General features: G+C 41.9%; 1 protein-coding gene and 1 long non-coding RNA gene across 7 annotated transcripts in view; one reads left to right on the top strand and one right to left on the bottom strand.

Annotated features, from left to right (window-relative positions):
* The window catches only part of LOC141278944 (uncharacterized), a 3,819-nt gene extending 3,311 nt beyond the window's left edge, over positions 1-508 (bottom strand). The window contains exon 1 of the long non-coding RNA XR_012332412.1: positions 361-508. This is a non-coding gene — a long non-coding RNA (uncharacterized lncRNA). The remainder of the gene's footprint in view (positions 1-360) is intronic.
* NPM2 (nucleophosmin/nucleoplasmin 2) lies at positions 509-27,197 on the top strand. 6 transcript variants are annotated; one of them, XM_033857722.2, is made up of 9 exons: positions 509-5,383; positions 5,650-5,730; positions 5,887-5,972; positions 6,139-6,264; positions 24,311-24,404; positions 25,192-25,364; positions 25,534-25,568; positions 26,824-26,857; positions 26,968-27,197. In XM_033857722.2, exons 2-9 carry the CDS (start codon positions 5,673-5,675, stop codon positions 27,010-27,012), a joined length of 651 nt encoding a protein of 216 aa, XP_033713613.1. In that variant the 5' UTR covers positions 509-5,383; positions 5,650-5,672; the 3' UTR covers positions 27,013-27,197. The 6 variants fall into 6 exon arrangements, with proteins under 6 accessions (XP_033713613.1, XP_033713612.1, XP_019791879.1 ...); XM_033857721.2 differs by having other exon boundaries at positions 509-5,289; positions 26,824-27,197; XM_019936320.3 differs by lacking the exon at positions 25,534-25,568.

Genomic DNA, 27,197 nt, shown 5'->3' with positions numbered 1-27,197 from the left:
AACGCTTCCACCCAACTAGGCCGCGGCCGCTGCCATATCTTCCTCCACATCCTACCTCGTGCCTTTAACCCCGTCTGCAGGGCCCTCTCCTCTCCGTCTAAACTTTCTTGCCCTTTGCTCACCTTTACAAACCCAAAGTAGAGTCCCACTTCCTCTGTGAAGTCTCCCCCTACTGTCCCTAAGTCTCACGGGTTTATCTGAGTTATTGCTAACCCCACTCCCTCCTCGTCCCAGCAACCAAAACGTGCTCCTCGGGAGCCGGGGCCACACGGAGAAGATCATAATGATTGAAAGGATGTGTATCTGGGGCGTGGGAAAGTCTGCAGAAGATGGGAAGTGGGAGTTGGAGAGTAACCGCACCTTCATTTGGGTGAAGCCCCTGCAGAGCGAGCCCTGGGCTGCCTGCGTTGAGCGGGTTAAATTCACATCGTTACCACAGGCCTCTACCAAACGGAAAAGAGCAGAAGCCTCTGACACCAGCCGCACGCGCTGCGAAGGAAAGAGAAACAACTCACCCCCAACCCGGCACAACTTCCGAACAAGACTCCGCGCCCCGGAGGCGTTTCGGGGCGTTCCTTCCGTCCCCGCCGCGCCTGCGCACTCTCCCCAGGCGCGTCCTCTCCGCGTCGACGCTCACCCCACTTCCGCCGCTGTGCGCAGGCGCAGTCATGACTCCTTAAGGCTGGTGTCCTCTTTGGTTGCCGGGGCGTTCTTCTTGGGCAAGGCCCCAGTTGGGCCGTGTGCCCGGTGGGGGTATCCACGGTGATAGTCACAGAGGCACTGTTCAAGGACTTGATCCCTGGATGGGAAGAACTCAGTGGAGTGGGCAAACAAGCTGAAAAGGTTGATCATTGCGCGCTCTGTTTGCTCTGGGATAACTGAGGAGCCACCAAGAGGAGCGTTAACGCAGGAACGAGCTAATCGGAAGAAGGGAAGAACACTCAAGCAGCGCAAAAACCCTCAGGCATGAAACATCTTGTACCTTTTTAGGAGCTGCAAAAACAGTATGACTGGAGGGAGAGTGCAGTCCCCTACGTGTCTGGATGAAGGGTGGGGCACAAGAGGTTGGGATTTGATCCTAAAAGCCATTAAGTTTGAAAGCAGCCTAGTAACCAATCTGTAACTCACCAGCTAGTGAGTAATAAAGATTTGAACCAAGACGAGGGCTGTGGAGAGAGCTGGGAAATACTGGGGTCAAGGGGTGGAATCAACAGGACTTTGGGAGAGTACAGGAAAGTGGATTGTAGTATGATTCAATTGTAGTATGCTTCTGCTTTTGCAAGCAGAGCACCTGGAATTCAACAAAAAAATCAGAAAATAGAAGAGGGAACACTCCCAATCATTTTATGAAACAAGCACTCCCTCATACCAAAACCAAAGACATTATAGAAGAAAAAAGAAAACTTCAGGCTGATATCCTCATGAACATGAATGCAAAAATACTTAACAAAATATAAACAAATCAAATCCAGGAATATATAAAAAAGCATAATACATCGTGACCAAGTGGGATTGGTCCTAGAAATGCCAGGTTGGTTTAAAACATTCAAAAAATCAGTAACTAATTCATATAAACAAAGGCAAAAAAGTTGGTCCTCTCAATAGATAAAAAGCATATGGCAAAATTCAATACTCATTCATAATAAAAAAAATTCTCAGCAAACTAGGATTAGAAAGAAACATTCTTAAGAAGACATCCATGAAAAACCTACCACCAACAACATACTTAAAGGCGAAAGACTGAATGTTTCCCCTAAGATGGAAAACAAGGAAAGGATGCCCACTGTTACCACTTCTATTCAACATTGTACCTGAGGTCCTAACTAGAGCAAATAGGCACAAAAATAAATAAATATACAAATAAAAGACACACAGATCAAAAAGGAAGAAGTAAAACTGTCTTTATTCACAGATGTTGTGATTTGGGGTACAAAAAAGCTACTGGAACTAATAAATGAATTTAGCAAAATCAGAATACAAGGTCAGTATATGAAAGCCAACTGTATTTCTATATACTAAAAACAAATTATTAGGACATGAAATTTTGAAGTATATGCTATTTGGTATAGCATCTGAAAACATGAAATACATAGGAATAAATTTAATAAGAGGTGTGCTGGATCTGAACACTAAAATCTGTAAAACATTGCTGAGAAAATTAAAGATCTAAATAAATGAAGCGATTACAACGTGTTCATGCATTGGATGTCTCAAAATCGGGATGACAATTCTCCCAAAATTGAACTATGCATGCAACAGGATCCCAATAAAATCCCAGAAGGCTTTTTTTTTTTTTTTTTAGAAACTGGCAAGCTGATTCTAAAATTTATAAGAAAATGCAAAGACTCTGGAAGAGCCAAAACAGTTTTGAAATAGAAGAACAGAGTTGAAGGACTCAACTACCTGATTTCAAGATTTACTATAATGCTACAGTAGTCAAGACAGTGTGGTATCAGCACTAGGGTATACAGACCAATGTAACAATAAAATCCAGAAATAGACCAACATATATGGTTAATTGATTTTTGACAAAAATGCCAAGGTAGTTCAATAGAGAAAGAGTCTTTTCCAAAAATGGTGCTAGAGGAATTAGATAACCACTTAGGAGGAAAAAAAGGAACCTTGACCCTTACCAAACACTATGCACAAAAATTAACTTCAAATGGATCACAGTTTTAAAAGTGAAAGCTCAAACTACAAGGCTTCTAGAAGGAAACAGGAAAATTTTTAATGGGTTAAGCAAATATTTCTTAAAATACCAAAAGCATAAGGCATAAAAGCAAGAAATATTTGACTTCATCAAATTTTTAAATTTCTGCTCTCCAAATGATACCATTTTTTTAAATGAAAAGACAAGCCATAGATGGGAGTGAAAAATCTTTGGAATACGTATACTTGACACAGAACAGGCATCCAAATATATATAAAGAACCACAATTCAATAAGAATAACTCAATTTTAAAATGAACAAAATATTTGAACAGGTATTTTTGCAAAAGAAGATACACAAATGACCAATAAACATTTGAAAAAATACTCAACATCATTTGTCATCAAAAAAAGATAAATAAAAACCACATGTCACTATATACATCCACTAGAATGGCTAAAATTAAGAAGACTGACAATGCCAAGTGCTGACAAAGATGTAAAGCAACTGGAATTTTCATACATTTCTGGTAGAAATGCAAACTGGTACAGGATTTTTTTAAATAGTTTTACAGTTTCACATAAAGTTTAATGCACACCAAATGATCCAGCAATTCCACTCCTAGGTATTTATCCTAGAAAAACTAAAACATATATCCATGCAAAGACTTGCTCTCAAATGTTCATAGCATTTTTATTCATAATAGTCCACAACTGGAAACTACCCAAAATATCCATCAACAGGTGTTATCAGTCAGGGATGTAGCACAAGGAATTGGCTAATGCAATCGTAAGAGGTGGCTAGGCAAGTCTGAGATCGGTAGGACAGGTTGTCAGGAAGAGCAGGCTGGAAGCTCTCTGGCAGGAGCTGAAGCTGCAGACCACACGCAAAACATCTTCAGGGAAACTTCAGTTCTGCTCTTAAGGCCTTTCAACTGATTGGATCAGACCCACCCATGGTACTGAAGGTAATCTTTCCATAAAGGCAACTGATTGTAGATGTTAATCGCATCCACAAAATACCTTCAGTAGCAACTGCCAAGTAGAAGGTGTCAGCCACACCCTCAGTGTGATTGAATAACTGGGTGCAATAGCCTAGCCAAGCTGACACATAAAACTGACTAGCAGGGCTTCCCTGGTGGCGCAGTCGTTGAGAGTCCGCTTGCCATTGCAGGGGACACGGGTTCGTGCCCCGGTCTGGGAGGATCCCACATGCCGCGGAGCGGCTGGGCCCGTGAGCCATGGCCGCTGAGCCTGCACGTCCGGAGCCTGCGCTCCGCAACGGGAGAGGCCACAACAGTGAGAGGCCCGCGTACCAAAAAAAAAAAAAAAAAATTGACTAGCAGGTATCTGGATATACAAGTGTGGAGCACTACTCAACGATACACAGAAACAAACTACTGATAGCACAACTATGGATAAATGAATCTCAAACATTCTGCCCAGCGAAAGAGGGCAGACCAAAAGACCCTGTATGATTCTACTTATATGAACTTCTAGGACAGTCTACTAATCTACAGTGTCAGAAAACAGGTAAGTGTCTGATGCCAAGTAGACAGTAAGGGGAGGATATGCACTGCAAAGGGAAACGAGAAAATTTGGGGGCGTAACAGAAATTGTGACTTGGCTGTGGTGATGGCCACATGGTGTATACATCTGTCAAAATTCAAATTATACACTTTAAACTGGTACATTTTTGTATATGAATTATTGCTCAATAAAGCTGGTATTTTAAAAAGAAAAAAAAACTGCTTCTTGCACAGCAGAAGCTCCAATCAGGGTTGCAGAAAGATAAATCCAGTTCCTCCAGCACCATTTTTGGAAAAGATTATCCTTTCCCTTGACACCTTGGTTGAAAATCAGTGAACTTTATATGCAGGTGAGAAGTTTCCAGGATGCGAATGATGGATATGAATGCAATGAGAGAGATTCCTGGTTATTTCTGTCTCCCAAACAGAGGTGTTACTTGAGGGCGGTGGTCAGCTGAAAAGCTTCCTCCTCTTCACTACCCCCCACCCAAACAAACATTTAAGGGCATCACTGTGCTGTGTGAACTGCTGTTTGTGAAATGACGCCCTTGTAAGGTCACTCGCAGTGCCCCGTGGTGTATTCCACCCCTTCCTAGCCTTGGGAGAAGTCATCCTTCTGGAAACAGGGCTCTTCCTCTCCGAGGACCACAGCCCTGAGGGTCAGGCCCTCTGGGCCTGGCAAGAGGCCCACACTTAGAGGGTAGGGAAAGGACACGAAGAAAGACGATGAGCACGAAGGGCCGACAAGGCTGCGCTTCCTACCTGGTAGCAAAGCATCTCCACGCTGGGCGCTGGGCGGGCTCCGGCAGCAGACCTCAGTCAGTCCCTATTGGTCAGGACCGTGGTTCTCACGGTGCGGTCCTGGCCCACCGGCGTCCGCCTCACCTGGCACCTGTTAGAAATGCTAATTCTCTGGGTCACACCCAGACCTCCCCGTGGGAAACGATGGAGGTGGGTGAGGCCTAGCGCTTTGTGTTTTAACGAGCTCTCCAGGTGCTTCTGAGGAGCGAAGAGGAGGAAAGAGTGGAAGAACGGAATGGGGCTGATGAGACATCTCCCGTTGCCCCTTCCCAGGCTTCATAACCGCCCGCTGTGGGCGGCCGGCCCTCAGGTGAGGCCAGGATGAGGCCGGAGGGAGGGAGCCCAAGAGGGAAGCGATCCGAGGAGGAGCCTATGGCGTGAGCCTTGCACGCGGAGTAGCGACGGTGAGGTGGAGGAGGGGTTGCGAGAGGGCCGGGGCCCGGGGCCGAGTGGACATGAGACCGGGCACCGAGCCGCCTTGCCCGCGGCTGACCGGCGCTGCACCCCTGGGGTGCTGGGAGGGCCGGCGGGGCAGCCGGGCGCCTCGCTCACCTCTCCCGCTCTGGGCGATCTAAGCACCGTCCTTTGGCGGAGCGCTCCGCCGGGGTGTCCCCAGCTCGGGTGTGGGCTGCCTTGTCGGCCGGGGGTTGTAACGCGCCCTTCCTCGCAGCTGCTCGGCCCCCGCCCCGCATCATGAATCGCAGCCGTGCTAGCAGCACCTCCGAAAAGGCGACACTGGCCTTGCTCTGGGGTGAGTGAGGCTCCAGGCTGTTCTCGGAGCACCTGGGGGGCTGGGGGTACGTCACCGGGGGCAGGGGGTGCGCCTAGGGCTGGAGGCAGAGAGGCGCGCCTCCCTGGAGCCTGCCCGCCCCACGCCACGCCTTCCGCCCTCCGTCTCCCTTCGCAGGCTGTGAGCTGAGCCAGGAGAAGCCGACTTGGACCTTCAGACCCCAGAAGGTGGGGAAGCGGAACTGTATGCTGCTGCTTAGTACGGTGGGTACCCCCCAGCCCCAAGGAGGGGCGGAAGGACGGAGCAGGGAGGGACTTGGACAGCCACAGAGGAGCAGGTGGGATTGTCCCGTGCCCGCAGCTGGAACAGGGTTTGCCTCCTCCGCCCTCTGGGTGAAGAGGAGCCCTGCTCGTTTTCCACCCCTCTCAGATTTGCCTGGGGGAGAAAGCCAAAGAGGAGATGAACCTCGTGGAGATCCTGCCCCCAGCAAGCCAGGACGACAGAAGGAGGAAGCCCATCACCCTGGCCTCTCTTCGGGCCTCCGTCCTCCCCATGGTGAGCCTTTCCCTGCGGGCCTAGGACACCCTGGCTCCAGCCCTAGGAGGCCCTGCTCAGGCCTCACCCGCTGCGTGGGAACGGACCCAAAGGTGGGGTACAGGCTCCTGTACAAGTACAACCAGTGCTAGAGAGGCATATAGCCCAGGACTAAAAGCTTGGACCCAGGAGGCAGGGAGCCCTGTTTCCATCCTAGTCCACAATTTTTTTTTTTTTTTGGTGGGCCGGGGGCGGGGTGGCCGGCTGAGTCCTAACCACTGGACCGCCAGGGAACTCCCTCCTAGTCGGCTCTTTACCAGCCGTGTGACTTTGGGCAAGTTAAATAACCTCTCTCCAAATCACATTTTTCAACTGTTTACTGTTGGAGACCAGTGTTGACGATTTACATACTGCCTGTGTATCCAGATTGTGTATCCAGAAAGTCTCACTCTAATAACTTATTTTGAGTTTTCTATGCAGATCTTCTTTGTGAGTAATGGCAGTCTTTGTGTTGTTTTTTGTTGTTGTTGTTGTTGTTTCTTTTAAATCCAGGTACACTGGCTAGGACCTCCAGTATAATATTGGATAAAATGATAATGGTAGATGTCCTCGTTTCATTCCTGATTTATTTATTTTTGGCTGCGTTGGGTCTTCGTTGCTGCTTGCAGGCTCTGTCTAGTTGCGGCGAGCAGGGGCTACTCTTCGTTGCAGTGCAAGGGCTTCTCATTGCAGTGGCTTCTCTTGCTGCGAAGCATGTCCTCTAGGCACACGGGCTTCAGTAGTTGTGGCACGCAGGCTCAGTAGTTGTGGCTCGCGGGCTCTAGAGCGCAGGTTCAGTAGTTGCAGCACACGGGCTTAGTTGCTCTGCGGCATGTGGGATCTTCCCTGACTAGGGCTCGAACCCATGTCCTCTGCATTGGCAGGCAGATTCGTAACCACTGCGCCACCAGGGAAGTCCCCCTCCCCCATACCTGATTTTTTTTAAAAGGAATGCTTCTAATGTTTCTCCGTTAAGTATGAAGTGTTTGGTAGATACCTTTTGTCAGGTTAAGGAAATCTCCGTCTAATCCTACTCTACTTTGAAAAATTGAATTTTCTTCTTTTTAATCATGATTATCAAATTGGTTATCAAATGCTTTCCTATTCATATTATCAGGGGCTCTCTCTTCTTTAATCTGTTAATGTGGTAAGTTATACTAATAGAATAATATTCAATCAACTTTGCATTCCTGAGATAAACATTACTGATCGTATTATAAACTTCTAGATTTGCTTTGTTAATAAGACTTTTCTTTAAAACTTATATACTCATAAGTGAGGTTGGCCTATAAATTCCACATCTTATTTGGATGTCAAGGCATATTAGCCTCATGAACCGAGGCGTGGCGTGTTCCCTCCTTCCATGCAGCAGAACAGTGAATATGAGACCAGGATTATCTGCCCTTAAAGACCTGGGAGGCTGATCTGTAAAACTGCCCTCAAACCTATTTTTTTTCTCTATCTATGAGATCTCCCTAAATCTCATCCATTCCCATAGTTTTAAAGACCACCTATGCAAATGAAGACTCTGACATTTATTCTGTAAACCCAGCCTCTCTGTTGTGCTCCAGATCCTCTGTCCAACTCAAAACACTTAACAGATATCTCATAGATATTCCAAACTTAGCATGTCTAAATCCAAATTCTTGATTTCTATCTATAATCTCTTCCCCCATCCCCAGACCTGATCCTCTCCCAGTAAATAGCTATTCCTCCAATTAGCCAGGATAAAACCCTCTTTCTCTAACACCCCATATCTGACCCACCAGCAAATCCTGTTGGCTCCACCTTCATCTAACCACATCTCACCACCTCCCTGCTACGCTCTGGTCCAGGTGACCATCACCTCTTGCTCAGGCTTATTGCAGGGCCTCCTATGAGATATACCTGCCTTCATCATTGGTCCCCTTTAGTCAATTTCATGTCCCCCCATGCCAGGGACACACTTGCCCCCGACTTCAATCTGGTCTTTGTTCAAATGTCATCTCATTGAAGGGTCTTCCCTGGCCCCAAACAGCACCCCCATTTCTACCCCACCCATGATCACTTTTTCCCCCATAGGACCCATTACTGACATGAGGTTTCATTTGTGCATTGTCTGTTCCCCCCAACCGGGATATAGACTCCAAGAGAGCAAGGATTTTGCCTGCTTTGCTGCATTATCCGTACAGCCCCTATACTAGTGTCTGGTATGTTGTAGGAACTCAATAGATAATGAATGAGTGAGTAAATAAGTGAATGAACTGTGTGGGACTGGTTTGATTTTTAAACTATTGTGATTTATTTAATAGGTTTAGATCTTCTCAGATGTTTCTATTTCTTTGAGTCAGTTCTTTTATTAGCTGTATTGAGATATAATTTATATACAGTAAGATTCACTAGTGTTAAGTGTGCAGCTCGATGCATTTGACAAATTGTGCAATAGCCACCAACATCAAGGTAGGGAATTTCCACCGCCCTGCCCCCAGTTCCTCACGCCCATGCAGTCTGTTCCTTCCACCTACTACTGCCTCTGGCAACCATTGATCTACTTTCTGTCACTATCGTTTTGCCTTTTCTATAATTTCATTTAAATGGAACCATACAATATGTAGTCTCTCGTGCTGGCTTTTTTCACTTAGCACAATGCTTTTGAGATTTATCCCCGTTGTTGATAAAACAGTAATATGCTCCTTTTTTATATCTGAGTAATATGCCACTCTACAATTTATATAAAATTTGTTCGTTCACCTGTTAATGGACATATGGACATTTTGGGTAGTTTCCAGTTTTTGGACTATTGTCAATCAAGCTGCTAGGAATGTTTGAGTGTATTTGTATAGACGTGTTTTCATTTCTCTTAGGTAAATACCTAGGAGTGATATTGCTGGATCACATAGGAAGCATATGTTAAACTTTATACAAAACTGCTAAACTATTTTCCAAATTGCTGTACCATTCTGCATTTCTACCAGCAGTCTATGAGAATTCCAGTTGGTCCACATCCTCACCAACACTTGGCATTGTCAGTCTTCTTAATTTTAGCCAATCTAGTACATATACAGTGGCACCTCATTGTGGTTTTTATTGTTCCTTGAGGGTTGGTGATATTAACCGTCTTCTTATTTGGGTTTTGGTCTTTTGTGTATCTTCTTCTGCAAAATACCTGTTTAGATGTTTTGCCCATTTTTAAATAATTGAGTTATTCTTATTGACTTGTAGGAGTTTTTTTTAATATATTTTGGATATAAGTCCTTTATTACAAATATTTTCTCCTGATGTGTGGCTTGCCTTTTCATTTTTGTAATAATGTTTTTTGAAGAGCACAAGTTTTTAATTTTGATAAAGTTCAACTTAACATTTTTTTCTCTTATGGTTCATCCTTTTGGTGTCCGAAGAAATCATTGCTTAAACTAAGGTCACAAAGGTTTCCTTTTATGTTTTCTTCTAGAAATGCTATTGTTTTAGCTCTTATATTTAAGTCTATGATCCGTTTCAAGATAAGTTTCTTGTATGGTATGAAGTGAGGATAGAAGGACATTTTTTCCAAATTGATAGCCAATGCTCCAGTATTGAAAAGACTGCTCTTTCACTGACACAGTTACCTTGGCATTTGCCAAAAATTGGTTGACCAGATGTGTATGCATATATGTCTATACACTATTCTGTTTCATTGATTTATGTTTACCCTCATTCCATACCAAACTAATTTGATTATTGTGCTTTTATAGTAAGTCTTAAAATTAGATCGTGTGAGTCCTCCAATTTTGTTATTCTTTTCCAGAACTGGGTTGACAAGTCTAGGTCCTTAGCATTTCCGTATAAGTTTCAGAATCAGCTTTCTTTAAAAATAAGTCTGATGGGATTTTGATTGAGATTGTATTGAATCTATAGATTACTTTGGGGGGAATTGCCATCTTGACAATTTTGAGTCATCGATAATTGAACATGATATATTTCTCCATTTGTTTACATCTTTAGCTTTTCCCAGGAATGTTTTGTAATTTTCAGGGTCCTGGTCCCCTACGTACTTTGTAAAGTTTACCCCCACATATTTCATGATTTGGGGTGCTATTAAAAATGAGATTAGCATATTTATTGGAAGAAAATTCACATACCATAAGCTTCACTCATTAGAGTATATAATTCAGTGATTTTTAGTAAATTCAGAGTTGTGCAACAATCACAATCTAGGTTTAGAACACTTTCATCAACCCAAAAAGGAACTCCATACCTACCAGTGGTCACTTCCCATTTCCCACATTCACTTACCCCCAGCCTTAGGCAACCACTAATTTACTTTATGTCTATAGGTTTGCCTATTCTGGCAAATCATATAAATGGAATCATAAACTGTATGGTCTTTTGTGACCGCTTTCTTTCACTTAGTACAATGTTTTTAAGGTTTATCCATGTTGTCGCATGTATCAGTACTTGACTCCTTTTTATTGCCAAATAATATTCCATTGTATTGATATACAACGTTTTGTTTATCTGTTCAGTTGGTGGACATTTGGGTTGTTTCTACCACTTGGCTATTAGGAATGCTGTTATTAACATTAATGTACAAATTTTTGTATGAACATAAGTTTTTTTTAACATTTTATTTATTTATTTATTTCTGGCTGTGTTGGGTCTTCGTTGCTGCATGCAGACTTTCTCTAGTTGCGGCAAGCGGGGGCTACTCTTCGTTGCGGTGCGCGGGCTTCTCATTGCAGTGGCTTCTCTTGTTGTGGAGCATGGGCTCTAGGCATGTGGGCTTCAGTAGTTGTGGCTCACGGGCTCTAGAACGCAGGCTCAGTAGCTGTGGCTCATGGGCTTAGTCGCTCCACAGCATGTGGGATCTTCCCAGACCAGGGCTTGAACCCATGTCCCCTGCATTGGCAGGCAGATTCTTAACCACTGCGCCACCAGGGAAGTCCTGAACATAAGTTTTTATTTCTCTTGAGCATATACCTGGAGGTGCAATTGCTGAGTCATATGGTAGCTTCATATATATAACATTTTGAGGAACTGCCATATTGTTTTCCAAAGTGGTCACACCATTTTACAATCTCACCAGCAATGTTCGGGTATTCCAATCTCTCCACATCCTCACCAACACTTGTTTTTGTCTTTGGTTTTGATTAGTCATCTTAGTGGGTATGAAGTGGTAGCTCACTGTGGTTTTGATTTGCGTTTCTCTAATGACTAATGACGTTGAGCATCTCTTTATGTGCTTATTGGCTATTTGTATATCTTTTTTGGAGAATTTTCTTTCTTTCTTTTTGTTTTTTCTTTTTTGGCTGTGTGGCTTGTGGGATCTTAGTTCTCTGACCAGGGATTGAACCCGCACCCTTGGCAATGAAAGCATGGAGTTCTAACCACAGGACTGCCAGGGAATTCCTGGAGAATTTTCTGTTCAAATCTTTATTAATTTTGTAAAACTGTGTTTGAGTTTAATGTATTTTAATATTTGTCTTTTTACTATTGACTTGTATGAGTTCTTTTTTTTTTTTTTTTTTTTTTTTTTTTTTTTTGCGGTACACGGGCTTCTCACTGCTGTGGTCCCTCCCGTTGCAGAGCACAGGCTCCGGACGCGCAGGCTCAGCGGCCATGGCTCACAGGCCCAGCCGCTCCGCGGCATGTGGGATCTTCCTGGACCGGGGCACGAACCCGTGTCCCCTGCATCAGCAGGCGGACTCTCAACCACTGCACCACCAGGGAAACCCGAGTTCTTTATTTTACATACAAGCCTCTTATCAGCTTATTTGCAAATAGTTACCCCCCTTTCCCTGGGTTGTCTTTTTACTTTCTTGATGATATCATTTGCAGCACAAAGTTTTTTGTTTTCATATAGTCCAGTTTATATGTGTTTTCTTTTGTTGCTTCTACTTCTGGTGTTGAATCTTAGAAACAATTGCCTAACACAAGGTCATGAAGATTTACTCCTGTGTTTTCTCCTACGAGTTTTAAAGTTTTAGTTCTTATATATAAGTCTATGAGCCATTTTCAGTTAATTTTTTTATATGGGATAAGGTACAGAAATGCTATTTAAAATTTTTATTTTATCATTATTCAGTACTAGTATATAGTTATATAATTGGTTTTTGTATTATCTAACCTTGCTAAATTTGCATATTAGTCCTAGCAGCTTTCCATTGATTCCACAGAATTTGCTATGTATTTATTCATGTCTTCTGTGAATAAAGTCAGTTTAACATCTTAACTTTCTATCTGTATGCCTTGCGTTTCTTTTTCTTGTCTTACTTCACTGATTAGGACATCAAGTGCAATGTTGAGTAAAAGTTGTAAGAGCAGGACTATCCTTGCCTTTTACTGGAGGGAAAGTATTTAGTCTTTTACCATTAAGACAGACGAAGGATTTTGGTAGATGTCCTATATTAAGTTTGAGGATGTTCCCTTCTATTCCTAGTTTGCTGAGATATTTTATCATGAGTGGGTGTTGAATTTTGTCAAAGAATTCTTTTCTGCATGTAGTGAGGTGATTTTTTTCTCCTTTATTTTGTTATGTGGCAAATTACATTCATTGATTTTTTTCAAATTTTAAACCCACTGTGCATTCTTGGTATAAGCCCCATTCAATCATAATGTATTACCTTTTTATATATTGCTGGATTCCATTTGCTACTATTTTATTAAGGATATTTTTGTCTATGTTATAAGCAACATTGGTCTATGGTTTTCTTGTCATGTTTTTGTCTGATTTTAGCATAAGGTAATTCTGGGCCTCATAAAATGAAAAGGAAGATGTTCTCTTCTATTTTCTGGAAGAATTCATGTAAATTTGTTTTGTTTTTTCTTTTTCTTAAATGTTTTGGTAGAATTCACCTGTGAAGCAATCTGGTTAACTACAAGTTAAATTTATTTAATGGATATAAGACTATTTGGTTTATTTTGTTTAGAGAGCTTTATGTTTGTGTTTTTTAAGGAATTTTTCTGTTTCATCTAAATTGTCAACCTTTCTGGCATAAAGTTGTTCATATTATTCCCTAATCCTTTTCTGTATTATCTGTATTAAAGTTTGCTCTTTTGTTCCTGATGTTGGTAATTTGTGTCTTCTCTCCTTTTTACCAGGTCCAGTCTGGCTAGAGGTTTAACGGTTGTATCAGTCTTTCTCAGGAACCAAGTTTTGGTTTCATCAGTCTTTCTCTATTGTTTTTCCACTTTTGTATTTAATTGAGCTGTTCTTTATTCCTCTCTTCTGTTTATTTTGGTTTCAGTCTGATCTTTTTCTGATTTCTTAAGGCATAATCTTATATTATTGATTTTTTAGACCTTTTTCAGATATAAGCATTTCATGCTATGATTTCCTTCTAAGCATCTTTCTAGCTTCATCCCACAAATTTTGATAAGTACTATATTCATTTTCATTCAGTTCAAATTATTTTCTGGTTTTATTCTTCAGTCCCTGCGGTACTTAGAAGTATGTTTGCTTTTTAATTTCCAAATAGAGATTTTCTAATTCTTTCTTTAGTTGATTTCTATTTTAATTTCATTATGGTCTGAAAATATGCTTTATATGATTTCAGTCTAAACAGTGTTGTGACTTGCTTTATGGCCCATAATATGTTCTATCTTGGTGACTCTTTCATTCACACTTGAAGAATGTGTGTTCTCCCATGGTTGGGTGTATTGCTCTATAAATGTCAATTGTATCAAGTTGGTTGATGGTTTTGTTCAAGTCTTCCATATCCTGACTCATTTTCTGTCCACTTGATCTATTAGTTACTGAAAGAGGAACGCTGAAGACCCCAACAATAATTATGTCTTTGTCTATTTCTCTTTTTAATTATCAGTTTTTGCCCCATGTATTTTAAAACTCTTTTATTAGGTGCATCCTAATAAATCCTGCATTTCTAGGATTGTTATATCCTTTTGGTTAATTGATCCCTTTATCATTATGAAATGCTCCTCTTTATCCCTGATAAATATTCTGAAGTCTACTTGGTCTGACTAATATAGTCAATCTAACTCTTTTTTTTTTATTTGTTTATTTTATTTATTTATTTTTGGCTGTGTTGGGTCTTCGGTGCTGCACTCAGGCTTTCTCTAGTTGCAGCAAGCAGGGGCTACTCTTCATTGCAGTGCACGGGCTTCTCATTGCAGTGGCTTCTCTCGTTGTGGAGCACAGGCTCTAGGCACGCGGGCTTCAGTAGTTGTGGCTTACGGGCTCTAGAGCACAGGCTCAGTAGTTGTGGCGCACGGGCTTAGTTGCTCCGTGGCATGTGGGATCTTCCCGGACCAGGAATTGAACCCGTGTCCCCTTCATTGGCAGGTGGATTCTCAACTACTGCGCCACCAGGGAAGCCCCAATCTAGCTCTCTTTTGATTAGTGTTTGTGTTGTATATTTTTCCTATTCTTTTATTTTGTTATTTTACTTTAACCTCTGTATCTTTATGTATAAATTGGGTTTCTTTTAGATAACACCTAATTGAGTTTTACTTTTTTATCCACTTGCTATCTCTGCCTTTTAATTAGAGCACTTAGACAGTTAATATTTAACCAAATTATCAACAAGGTTGAGTTTAAATCTATCATCTTGCTATTAGTTTTCCCATTTGTCCCATCTGTGCTCCTTTCTTCCTCTTTTCTGGCTTTTTGGATTAACTAAGTGGTTTTTTTGGTTACATTTTCATCCTCAATATTGGCTTCTTAGGTGTACCTCATCTCTTTGGTTTTTTTCTTAATCATTGCTCTAGAGTTTACAGTATGCATTTTTAACTTACAACAGTCTATAGTGAAATAATATTATACCATTTCATGTACAATATAAGAATCTTAACTACAGCACACTTCATTTACCACTTCCCATCCTTTGTGCTATTGTTGTAATAACTTTTGTTTCTACATATGCTATAAATCCTACTCTACATTGTTGTTATTTTTTTCTTTAAACGGTTTATATTTTAAAGAGATTAGAACTTAGAATAAACCATTTTTATTTTTACCATTTCTGGTACTTTTCACTCCTTTGTGTAGATTCAATTTCCATTTGGTGTCATATTCCTTCTGTGTGAAGGATTTAAACATTTTTTGTAATGCAGATCTGCTTATGATGAATTCTTTAAGCTTTTGTATGCCTGGAAAGTCCTTATTTCATTTCAGTTTTGAAAGGTATTTTCACCGGGTAAAGAACTCTAGATTGACTTTTTTTCCTTCCAACACTGGAAAAAATTTCTCCATTGTCTTCTAGCTTGCATTATTTGGAGAAATCTTTTCACATCCTTGTCTTCATTCCCCTGTATGTGATGTCTTTTTTCCTCTGGCTGCTCTTAAGATCTTCTCCTTGTAACTAGTTTTGAGCAATTTGATTATAAAATGCACTGGGGTTCACTGCACTTCTTAGATCTGTGGATTTACCATTTTTGTCAAATTTGGAAATTTTTGGCCATTATTCCTTCAGTCATTTTTTTCTGTTCCCCCTTCTCTCTCATCTCCATTGAGGAATCCAATTACATGTATACTTGGCTCCTTAAAGTTGTCCCACAGTTCATTATGCTCTTTTCGTTTTGTTAAAGTATTTGTCGTCTGTGTATTCATTTTGGATAGTCTTTATTTACTCAGTTTCATTATTCTTTTCTTCTGCAATATCTAATTTGCTCTTAATCTCATCAGTATGTTTTCATCTTAGATATTGTCGTTTTCACCTCTACAAATTTCAAGTCTTCCGTGTCTCATTTTCGATCTTTCATGAACATATGGACTATAGTTTTAATGTTCTTTTCTACTAATTCTCATTTATGTCATTTCTGTTTCAGTTTTTATTGAATTTTTCCCCTCTTCATTATGAGTTGTAGCTTCCTTGTTCTTTGTATGTCTGGTAATTATTTTTTAATAAACTTATTTATTTATTTATTTTTGGCTGTGTTGGGTCTTCATTGCTGTGTGCAGGCTTTCTCTAGTTGCGGCAAGCAGGGGCTACTCTTCGTTGCGGTGAGCGGGCTCCTCATTGCGGTGGCTTCTCTTGTTGTGGAGCATGGGCTCTAGGCGCACAGGCTTCAGTAGTTGTGGCACACAGGCTCAGTAGTTGTGGGCTCTAGAGTGCAGGCTCAGTAGTTGTGGCACACGGGCTTAGTTGCTCCATGGCTTGTGGGATCTTCCCAGACCAGGGATCAAGCCCACGTCCCCTGCATTGGCAGGCAGATTCTTAACCACTGTGCCACCAGGGAAGTCCTGTCTGGTAATTTTTGAGTGGATGCTAGACATGAATTTTACTATTTGGATGCTGGATATTTTTACAGTTTTATAAGTATTCTTGAATTTTGTTCTGGGATGCAGTGAAGTTACTTAAATACCATTTGATCCTTTTGTGTCTTGTTTTTAAGCTTTGTTAGGGATTTAAGCTGAATTTAGTCTAATTTTGCCCCACTACTGTAGCAAGACCCTTCTTAGTACTCCAGTAGATGCCCCATAAATTATGAGATTTTCTACTCTGTGAGCTCCAGACATCTTTATGATGATTCTTTCTCCAGCCTCAGGTAGTTTGCTTGCATGGATGTTCCGATTACTACTTAACTGCATACTCAAGGGGGCCTTCTACAGATCTCTGGAGTGCTGTCTTTGCAGCTTTTTCCTCTCTTATGAACTCTAGGTGCCTTGGCTTCTCTGGGCTCCAGTTCTATTTCCTAAACTCAGAGAGACCACTAGGTTTTGTCTGGGTTCCCCCTCCCTGCACTGTCCAGGAAGTAAGCTTGGGCAACCATAAGGCTCATCTCATCTCTGTCCCATCTCTCAGAGATCACTGTTCTTCCTTGACTTGTATCCAGTGTCTTGAGAGCTGTTGTTTCCTACACAGGCATACCTGGTTTTATGGTACTTCACAGATATTGCGGGAGTTTTGTTTCTTTGTTCATTTGTTTTTGTTTTTTACAAATGAAGGTTTGTAGCAGCCCTGCACTGTCAGATGATGAATAGCATTTTTAGCAATAAAGTATTTTTAAATTAAGGCACGTACATTTTTTAGACATAATGCTGTTGTACACTTAATAGAATACAGTATAGTGTAATTATATGCACTAGGAAACCAAAAATTTCATGTGACTCACTTTATTGTGATAATCGCTTTATTGCAGTAGTCTGGAGCTAAGCCTGCAATATCTTTGAGGTATGCCTGTATTATAGCTTTTTAGGTGTGTCAAGCTGGAGAGTAAATTCAGTCCCTGTTACTTACTTGGCCTGAACCAAACATCTCCTGAGTCAATTATGATTATTACTATTTTTCTAGATATTGTTCATGCTATTTGCTAATAATATTTTTCATCATGACTATATCTGTTATTATATTCCTCTTTTTAAAATTCCCAATAGTGTTTATCATCTTTCCTTTTTTCCCTTCATTTCAATCACTGGATATTAGTCTTTTTCTTTTTTTTCAAAGAAAAAGCTCTTGATTTTGTTGATGTTTTCTATTGTTTCCTTATTTTTTATTTTATTAATTTCTCTGGTTATCTGACTTTCTGCTTTCTTTGTTCCTTTTTCTTACTTCCTTAGTTAGATATTTAGCCCATTCATGTTCTAGCTTATTTTTTCCAAGTAAGTTCTATTTATTTATTTTGAATACTACACATTTCCCTCTGAAGATTTTTTTAACTGCATCCCTTAATTTGTGATTTGTGGTATTTTCACTTTATCTTAGTTTAAATATTTTCTAATTTCCATTATGATTTCTTATTTGATGAATATTTACTTCAAATTTTTTAATTCCCAAAGGTATGGGTGGGTTGAGTCATCACCCTTTATCTTAGTGTAATTGCATCAGAAAATATGGTGTGTGTGTGTGTGTGTGTGTATGTGTGTATATATATATATAGACCATATCAATTCTTTGGTTATTTGTTGAGACTCAATTTGTGGCTTATTACATGGTAGTATTATAGGATTCTATGTGTGTCCATTAAATCAGGTGTATTAATTGTGTTCAAACCTATATATATTTTGTCTCCTGATGTATCAATTAGCAAAAGAAATGTGTTAAAATTTCCTGTTATGATTGTGGATCTTTGGGTTCTTCTTATAATTTTGTTTACTTTATATATGTTTATTTTTTTAATTGAAAATCGTTTTAGATAATTGTAGATTCACATGCAGCTGTAAGAAATAATACTGAGAGATCCCTGTATGTTTTGCCCAGTTTTCTCCAATGGTAACATTTTGCAAAACTGTAATATAATATCAAAACCAGGATATTGACATTGATACAATGCAGCGATCTATTTATACAATTTTGTCACCTAAGTTCCTATATCCACCACCACAGCCAAGATACTGAACAGTTCCAACACCCCAGGCGTCCCTCATGTTGCCCTTTTATAACCACACTCACCTCCCTCCTGCTCCCTCACCTCCCCCTAACCCCTGGCAACCACCAATCTGTCCTCCATTTCTAAAATTTGGTCCTTGAAATAGAATCAGACATATGTAACTTTGGGGGAACTGGCTTTTTTTTCTCAGCATAATTCCCTGGAGATCCGTTCATTTTACTGCTGACTGGTATTCCGTGGTATAGTTGTACCACAGTTCAACAATTCATCTGTGGAAAAACTGGTCTGATTCCCATCTGGGGCTCTTACAAATAAAGCTGATATGAACATTTGTGTATAGGTTTTTGCGTAAGCTAAGTTTTCATTTCTCCTGGGTTAAATGTCCAGGAGTGCAATTGCTGGGCCATATGAGGGTGGTTACACATTTAGTTTCTTAAACTGCCAGACTGTTTTCTAAAGTGGCTGTACCATTTTGCATTTCTATCAGCAATGCATAAGTGATCAAGTTTCTTTGCATCCTCATCGACATTTCATGTTGTCACTATCTCTTTTATTTTAGCCTTTCTAATGTGTGTGTAGTGATGTCTCATTGTGCTTTTAGTTTGCATTTTCCTGATGGCTAATGATGTTGAACATCTTTTCATGCGGTTTTTGCCATATGTATGTTCAGTTAAGTGTTCATGTCTTTTGCTCATTTTCTAATTGTTTTGTTACTGTTGAATTTTGTTAATTTTTTATATATTCTAGACACTAGTCCTTTGTCAAATATATGGCTTGCGAATATTTTCTCCCCAGTTTATAACTTGTCTTTTCATCCTCTTCACATGAGCTTTTATGGAACAAACGTTTTTAATTTTGATGAGGTCTATTGTATTCTTCCTTTTATGACTTTTGATGTTAAGTCTAAAAACACATTGCCTAGTCTGAGATCATGAAGGTTTTCTACGTTTTTTGTCCAAAAGTCATATAGTTTTATGTTTTACACTTAAGTCCATGATCCATTTTGAGTTCACTGTTGTATAAGCTATGAGGTTTAGGTGAAGGTTCATTTCTTTGCCTATGGACGTCCAATTGCCCCAGCTCCATTTGTTGAAAAAGCTTCCTCCATTTAATTGAGTTTGAACCTTTGTCAAAAATCAGTTGCAGGTATTTGTGTGTGTCTATTTCTAGGTCTTCTGTCAATCTATGTGTCTATCCCTCTAATATCACACTGTCTTGATTACTGTGGCTATAGTTTATGTATGTTCAGACTGTGTTGTTGATGCATATAATTTACAGGTTTAGCTTTCTTGTAGAATTTTTACTTTCCTTGTATAATTGTAAATATCTTCCTTGTCTAAATTTTTTCATTATGTGGTGACCTTCTTTATCCCTAAAATACTTATTGAATTAAAGCTTATATCATCTGATATTAATTTGTTTCCCAGATGTCCCTCAATCTCCATTATTCCTTTATTCTTTAGTAATGGATTCATGACTTTTAGCTGGTCACAAGGCTACTGAGAATAAAAACTATGTTCCCTCTAAGTTTGGCATAACCATGACGTTCTGGCCAATGCAATGTAAGCAGAAGTGGGATCTACAACATCTGAAAAATGTCCTTAAAGAGAGATCATGTGACCACTTTTTTGTCCCTTCCTGGAGTGTAGATGTGATGACTGGAACAAGAGCAGCCATCCTGGGTGAGGTGGGAGCCGTGTATTGAGAATGAGAGCAACACGGTACAAAGAGCCTGGATCCCTGGTGATTGAGGAGTGGTGTACTCATAGCTTATGTATGGACTTAGTTTATGTGACAAAGAAGTGAGTTTCTACCTGTGTAAGCCACTGTTATGGAGTTTTCTGTCACTTATTACCAAACCTAATCGTAACAAACACTACTAGCTTCATTTTTTAGGGACTTTATTTTTTAAGAGCAGTTTTAGGTTTACAATAAAATCGAGAGGAAGTTACAGAGATTTCCTATATACCACCTACCCCTACACATACATAGCCTCCCCCATTATCAACATCACTCACCAGAAAGTACAACTAGCTTCATTTTCATTTTAGTCATGTGTGGCTGCCGTAACAGAGACCCAACTATAGGGGCTTAAGATTTATTTCTGTATTGCGTAGAAGTCCAGAGATGGGCAGTCCAGAGCTGATGAGATGACTCCATGGTCACCAAAGACCAAGTCTTCTCGTATCTTTCTCCTGTCTTTAGTGCAGACCTACCATCCTCAAAATCACCTTACAGTCTAGGAAGGCTGCTGCAGCTCCAGCCCTCACTTCTACAATTAATGTAATAGGAAAGAAGCAGCAAGGGAAGACCACAGGGACTTCTCTCAGTTCTCTGTCCACCTTTTAAGGAGTCTTCCCACAAGTACCACCTTCCAAATTCTGCTTATAGCTCATTGATCCAGAAATTAGTAACATAGTCACAACTGCAAAGGAAACTGAAGAATGCAGTTTTTGGCTGGATATAGTATTTCAGTAATATCAGGGTGCTGTTATTATGGAAGGAAAGAATGGCTATTGGATAAGCAACTGGAAGCCTCTGCTGCACCTGGTATGTATATTTCCATCTCTTTACTCCAGCATTTCTTCGTCCTTATAAGGTTTCTTATAAGCAGTATGTAGCTAGACCTTGTTTTAATCTATCCAGCCAGTATAGTCTGTTTATATTGATTGTGACTTGCTAATATACTTGGATTTACTTGTAGCATGTAGTTTGTGCTTCTATTTTCCTTGCCTTTTAAATTTTTTTGTTTCTTTTTTCTAGTTTTCCTGTCTTTTATTAGATTGATTAAAGTTTCTTTTCCCCTTTTCTCTTCTACTGGTTTAGAAGCTATAGAATCTCATTCTAATCTTTATTTGTTCTCCTTAATTTTTTAACAGTCATGCATGATCAAAGTCAAAAATTAATGTTTTCTTCCTCCCAAACCAGGGGATTCTAATTACTTTCATTTTAACATACATATTGTCATCATGTAGCATTTTAGCTCCAACGTGTTTTAAACCAGCTCAACACTAGTCATGACTAGTGTTGTTTTATTTTACGGCAATGTTTCCTTAGGTATTTATTTATTTATTTATTTATACCAATTTTTTTTCTCATCACTGCTTCTTGCACCTACTTCTCAATTTAATTGCCATCTTTTTGAACATCCTTTTGTAGACCTGGGAGTAGTAAACTTACTTGGGCTTGCTCAGAAATACCTTTCTTTTACCCTCATTCCTTCATGATAGTTTGGCTGTGTATATACTTCTAGGTAAGAGGTCTGATTCCTGACCTCTTTCTGATTCCTGATGTTGCTGTTGAAATCTCAGTCTGCCTGGTTATTGTTCCTTTTTTGGAAATCTGGCCTCTTTGGTTGATTTTAAGCTCATCTCTTTGTTCTCATCTGTCATTTCACCATAGTATGTTCAGGTGTGGATTTATTTTTATTTATCTTTTCAGGGATGAGGTTTCCTGCATATGAGGATCTGTCTTGGATCATTTCTGGAGAACTCTTGGTCGTTATCACTTGGAACACTGACTCCATTCTCTCCAGTCCCTACCTCTGATTGGATGCATGTTGGACCTTCTCACCTGTCCTCCACGTCCAGCTTCTCTCTCATATTTTGTTCATTTCTCTCTGTGCTTCATACTGGGTAATTTCTTCCCAGCACTTCTCCAATTTACTGATTCTTCCTTCAGCTGTTTCACTCTGCTTTTTAACCATTTGTTCACTTTACTTCAATGCTAATGTTTTTGATGTCTAGAAGCTGCTTTTGGTTCTTTTTATTTTTATTTTATTTATTTATTTTTTTTGCAGTACATGGGCCTCTCACTGTTGTGGCCTCTCCCGTTACGGAGCACAGGCTCTGGACGCGCAGGCTCAGCGGCCATGGCTCACGGGCCCAGCCGCTCCACGGCATGTGGGATCTTCCCGGACCGGGGCACGAACCCGTGTCCCCTGCATCGGCAGGCGGACTCTCAACCACTGCACCACCAGGGAAGCCCTCTTTTTCTTTTTTGTAATATCTTGTTCTTATTATTTTGATTCCTACTCTTATATTTATTTGATCTTCATCACACATTTCATGTGGTTTAGGTTGTTATTCTCTTATCTCAGGTTCCTGGTTGTACATTTTGTTTTGTTCTGCTGCCAGACTCTAGCAGGGCTGTTTCAAACCTCTTCCAGTTTGGTTTGGTTCTGTTTTGTGAAAGAATTCTGTGTGAAAAGAATTCAGAGTGTCCCTAGAGACTGGTTTTGTGTTTGCATCTGCCATTTGCCACAGGAAGATCGCAAGCCTGGGATTTTATACAGATCTCTTGGCTTGGCAGTGCCCACCGAGTAAATTCAGATTTGCTCTAAGTGAGAGGTACAACCACAGCTGTTAGCTTCTCACAGGAGACTCTGTTATCCCACCCCCAGGTTCTTGTTTCCCTCCTTTGATGGTGGGGCCTTTCTAGTTAGATGGCTTAGGGTCCTTCAGTCCCTTCTCCTCAACCCTCACCATGGGGCTTTTTACTGAGATGTAGCCCTTTGAAGGTCCCCTCCCCAAGGGTTTGTCTCCTGTCCACATGAGTGTCACAACCCAAAGTCCTTGCTGTTTTCAAGGACATCCTCCCTTCAGCTGTGGCATCAGCCTCTGCACAGGCTGCTCTTCTTTCTGATGCACAGGGACACTTCTTTCTGTCTTACCATTCAACCAAGCAGTAAAAACATTGAATTACGTTTTATCCAGCATTTCTAGGTGTTTGTGATCAGTTTTCACTTATCTGCTTCCTCTCTGAACCAGAAACTCTAAGTTAATCTCTCTAAGCCTCAGTTTCCTCCTCTGTAAAATAACAACACCTCCTTTGTGGGCTTCTTGTGAAGATTTAGATGAGATAAAGCAGGTACAATGTGTGGCATGGGGCCTGGCACATGGTAAGAACTCAAGAAGTTTAAGTATCATCATTGTTACTCTAGAAAATTTGCAAAGTTTGGAAAAGTGTAAAGAAAATAAATGTGGTACTGTCCACTGAAAATTATGGTTAGCACTGTAATATATTTCTAACCTTTACTCCTATGAATATTCACACATTACTTATAAGATGATAGGAAGACTATAATACAACTTTGCATCTGCTTTTCTCATTTGATCAATGCCTTAGTCAGCTTGGGCTGACATAACAAAATACCATGCAGTGAGTGGTTTAAACAACAGACATTTCTTCCTCACAGTTCTGGAGGCTAGAAGTCTGAGATCAGGGTGCCAGCACGGTTGGGTTTTGGTAAGGGCCCTCTTCCTGGCTTGCAGATGGCTACCTTCTTTTTGTGTCCTCACATGGCCTAGAGAGAAAGCCAACTGTCTGGTCTCGTCTTCTAAGGGCACTAATCCCATCACAAGGTGCCCACCCTCATGACCTCAACTAACCCTAGTTACGGTCCCAAAGGCTCCATCCCCAGATACCAGCACATTGGAGGTTAGGGGCTTCAATGTAAGAATTTGAGGGGACACAGTTCAGTCCATAGTTATCAGACTATTTAACGGCTGCACCGCAGCTTGGAAGACCGTTGTGATCTTGGCAGGAATGAGATTATCAGATCCATGTTCTTCTCCAACAGAGTCCACCTCAGCAGGAAGGTCCAGGGGGCTGAGAGTGCAGAGAGGTCCAGGAAAGCCCTGAAGCATGTGTGGTTGAGGGGAGGGAATAAACCAAGTATTTCTGCCTGAGGCCAGCCCCCATCCCCCACCCCCAGCCAGGTACCAGGCCCGAGTGGCCTGTCCTCTCTACTCCTGCCCCTACCCTCTACCCCCTACCCCTGCAGGTTGTCCTGGCGGGATTGGAGCTTTCTCCTCCTGTCACGTTCCAGCTCCGGGCTGGCTCTGGACCCGTGTTCCTCTGTGGCCAGGAATGTTATGGTAAGTCCAAGCTTGGACCCGAGAAAGGTCTGCCGGTACAGTGCTCAGCACAGGGCCAAGGACATAATAGGTACTCAAACACTCGAGGGATTCTTGAATTATTGGAGAAGATCCCCAAAGGCAACAGAATCACCAGCAGCCTGGACCAGGAGGCCATGGGCACGCCTCCTAGCCCCACTTCTCCTTTACCTCTCCGCCACGTCCTCTGTGGGCTGCAGCCCTCCAGCCATAACACGGGGGTGGGGTTATACTTGGTTCCATCTTCAAGTGTATTCCTCCTAGTTGTGAGGAATAAATGGCATATTCAGAAAAAGCACTTAACATAACGCCTGGTACCAGAGCACACTCAAAACTTTACCTGCTGTGAAGTGTGTAGCTGTAGCAGTAACATGGACCCTGGCAATTCGCTGTGCTTTTGACTCTTTTGACAGACCTTTAACTGCCTTCTTCTCTGTCCAGTGGTGCCTCTTCCATCAGGGTTCTCTCCTGCTCCAAACCCCGGGCGGGTTCCACCTGCCTCAGGATGAGGCCTGAGTTCCTCCGCTGCTGTGTCCCCACCCTCTCCCTCCTTCCCCTCACACTCTCCTTCCCAGTGTACATCCCCCTCCGGCCTGGCCAGAGCTGCAGCTTACCACTTCCCCTGCCCTCCTGCCATGGCCTCAGCCCTCACTGCCCTCCCCACCCCGCCAGCCGCACTTTGGGCAGGTAGATCTGGGAAGGGGAGCCTGGCAGAGACCCTCGGGCTCAGAGGCCCTGCCTTCCTCCCACACCATCGCTGACACTTCAGACCAATCCTGGGAGGAAGAGGAGGGGGAGGAGGAGGAAGAAGAGGAGGAGGAAGAAGAGGAGGAAGAGGAAGAAGATGATGACGACGAAGACACAGATGTGTCCCTGGAGAAGGAGACCCCTGTCAAACAAGTCAAGAGGCTGGCGCCCCAGAAGCACACAAGCATTGCCAAGGTGAGGGAGGGACACCCCCCCACCGCAAAGGCTCCTCAGAAACCTGGACCAGGCATCCCCAGTTGAGTGCACTGAGGCCCGGGGCAACACCTGCCAGGTGCCCGGCGGGAGTCTGCTCTGCCCCTGGGCCTTGCCAGAACTCCCAATAATGCTTGTGTTTGGTTTCCAGAAAAAAAAGGTGGAAAAAGAGGAGGTGGCAGTGAGGTAACTCTTTCCATCTATTAAATGAGCCAAAATCTTTTAGTTGAGGTACATCGTGCTTGAAAGAGGATGATGCACGTGTGTGTGCAGGTGTGTGGTACACGGAGACACAGGTGCACAGGTGTGCTGCCACTGTCGGTTGGCACAGTCTTTTTGAAAAGCATTTAACAGTTCTTATCTTCTGACTTCTTCCCACTTATGGCAGTTCCTTCCAAAGAATCCCATCCAAGATATGAGGGAAATATATGCACTAAGAAACTTATATCACTGCATTATTCAAATAATAGTATAAAATGGAAGCATTGTAAATGTCCATCAATATACCAGTTGCTTAAACGATGTCACGTCTTCTCAGTGGCATGTGATATAATGCCCATGAAGAATATAGCAAACTGGAAAGTGTTTCTAGAATTCAAAGAGCAGGATATTAAATTATTTTCATTTTAATATTTAGTTATTTACTTTTTGGCTGCATTGGGTCTTAGTTGAGGCACGCGGGATCTTGGTTGGGATCTTCGTTGAGGTGCGCAGGCTCTCTAGGTGTGGCCCGTGTGCTCAGTAGTTGCCGCGCACGGGCTTAATTAGCCCACGGCATGTGGGATCTTAGTTCCCCGACCAGGAATCACGTCCCCTGCATTGGGAGGTGGATTCTTAACCACTGGACCACCAGGGAAGTCCCAAATTATTTTCATTTTATTTCACAAACAAAAAAGTTCTGAAAGGAAACAAAATGTTAATATTAGTAGGAGGTAAAGAAAAGTATAGGCAATTTATTCTCTATTTGCTATATTTTGCGCAATGTGGTTAACGTTACTTTTATGATAAGAAACATTTGTGTCTTATACACAAATAAAGGCAAGCAGATAGAAGCTTAAGAAGAAAAAACATCTTGTTTAAAAAGAGAGTCAGGGGCTTCCCTGGCGGTCCAGTGGTTAAGACTCTGGGCTTCCACTGCAGGGGCCACATGTTCAATCCCTGGTCGGCGAACTAAGATCCTGCATGCCGCGTGGTGGGCCAATAGATAAATAAATAATTTTAATTTAAAAATTTTAAAAATAAGAGAGAGTCAGAGTGGTCCCTGGCGGGTGACAGGTGGAGAGGCAAACCTCTGCAGGTCACAGCCCCCTGCTTCCTGGAAGTGCCCAGGGCCCAGCTCTGCAGCCTGGGCACTAGTAGGAGGGCCCGGGGCTACTGGCATCAGACTGAGCTCTCTCTTTCCCACATCCCCACTCCTTGCCCAACCCCACCCCCGTTCCAGATACCATCCTAAAGACAGGAGCCCTGTGGGAAAGGTGAGTGCTGATAAGAAGGGGCTGGTCCTCCTGGGGGAGGAGGGATGTTCTCTGGGAAGGTGCCAGGATGGGGAGAGGGTGGAACACTGGAGCAACGCCTTCTCTCACAGGCCAAAACCACACCCAGACCTAAAAAGCCAGGATTTAAGAAATGAGGAGCCAGGACTGGCCTGGCCACAGTGACCGAGGGAGGGCCCGTGAGACAACCGTGCTGAGTCTGAATGTGATGGACGTGTTGGGGGCGACACAAGAGCTCCTCACCCCAACTCTCGGTTGCAGCAGGACCTGGAGGGAAGAACCCCGACCTCTCAGACCCACAATAAAGTTTGCTTTGCTAGGA

This window comes from Tursiops truncatus, chromosome 6 (genome assembly GCF_011762595.2).
Source record: "Tursiops truncatus isolate mTurTru1 chromosome 6, mTurTru1.mat.Y, whole genome shotgun sequence".
Lineage (NCBI taxonomy): Eukaryota > Metazoa > Chordata > Mammalia > Artiodactyla > Delphinidae > Tursiops > Tursiops truncatus.
The sequence above is the reverse complement of the archived record's forward strand: the minus strand, read 5'-3'. Positions and strand labels throughout refer to the sequence as shown.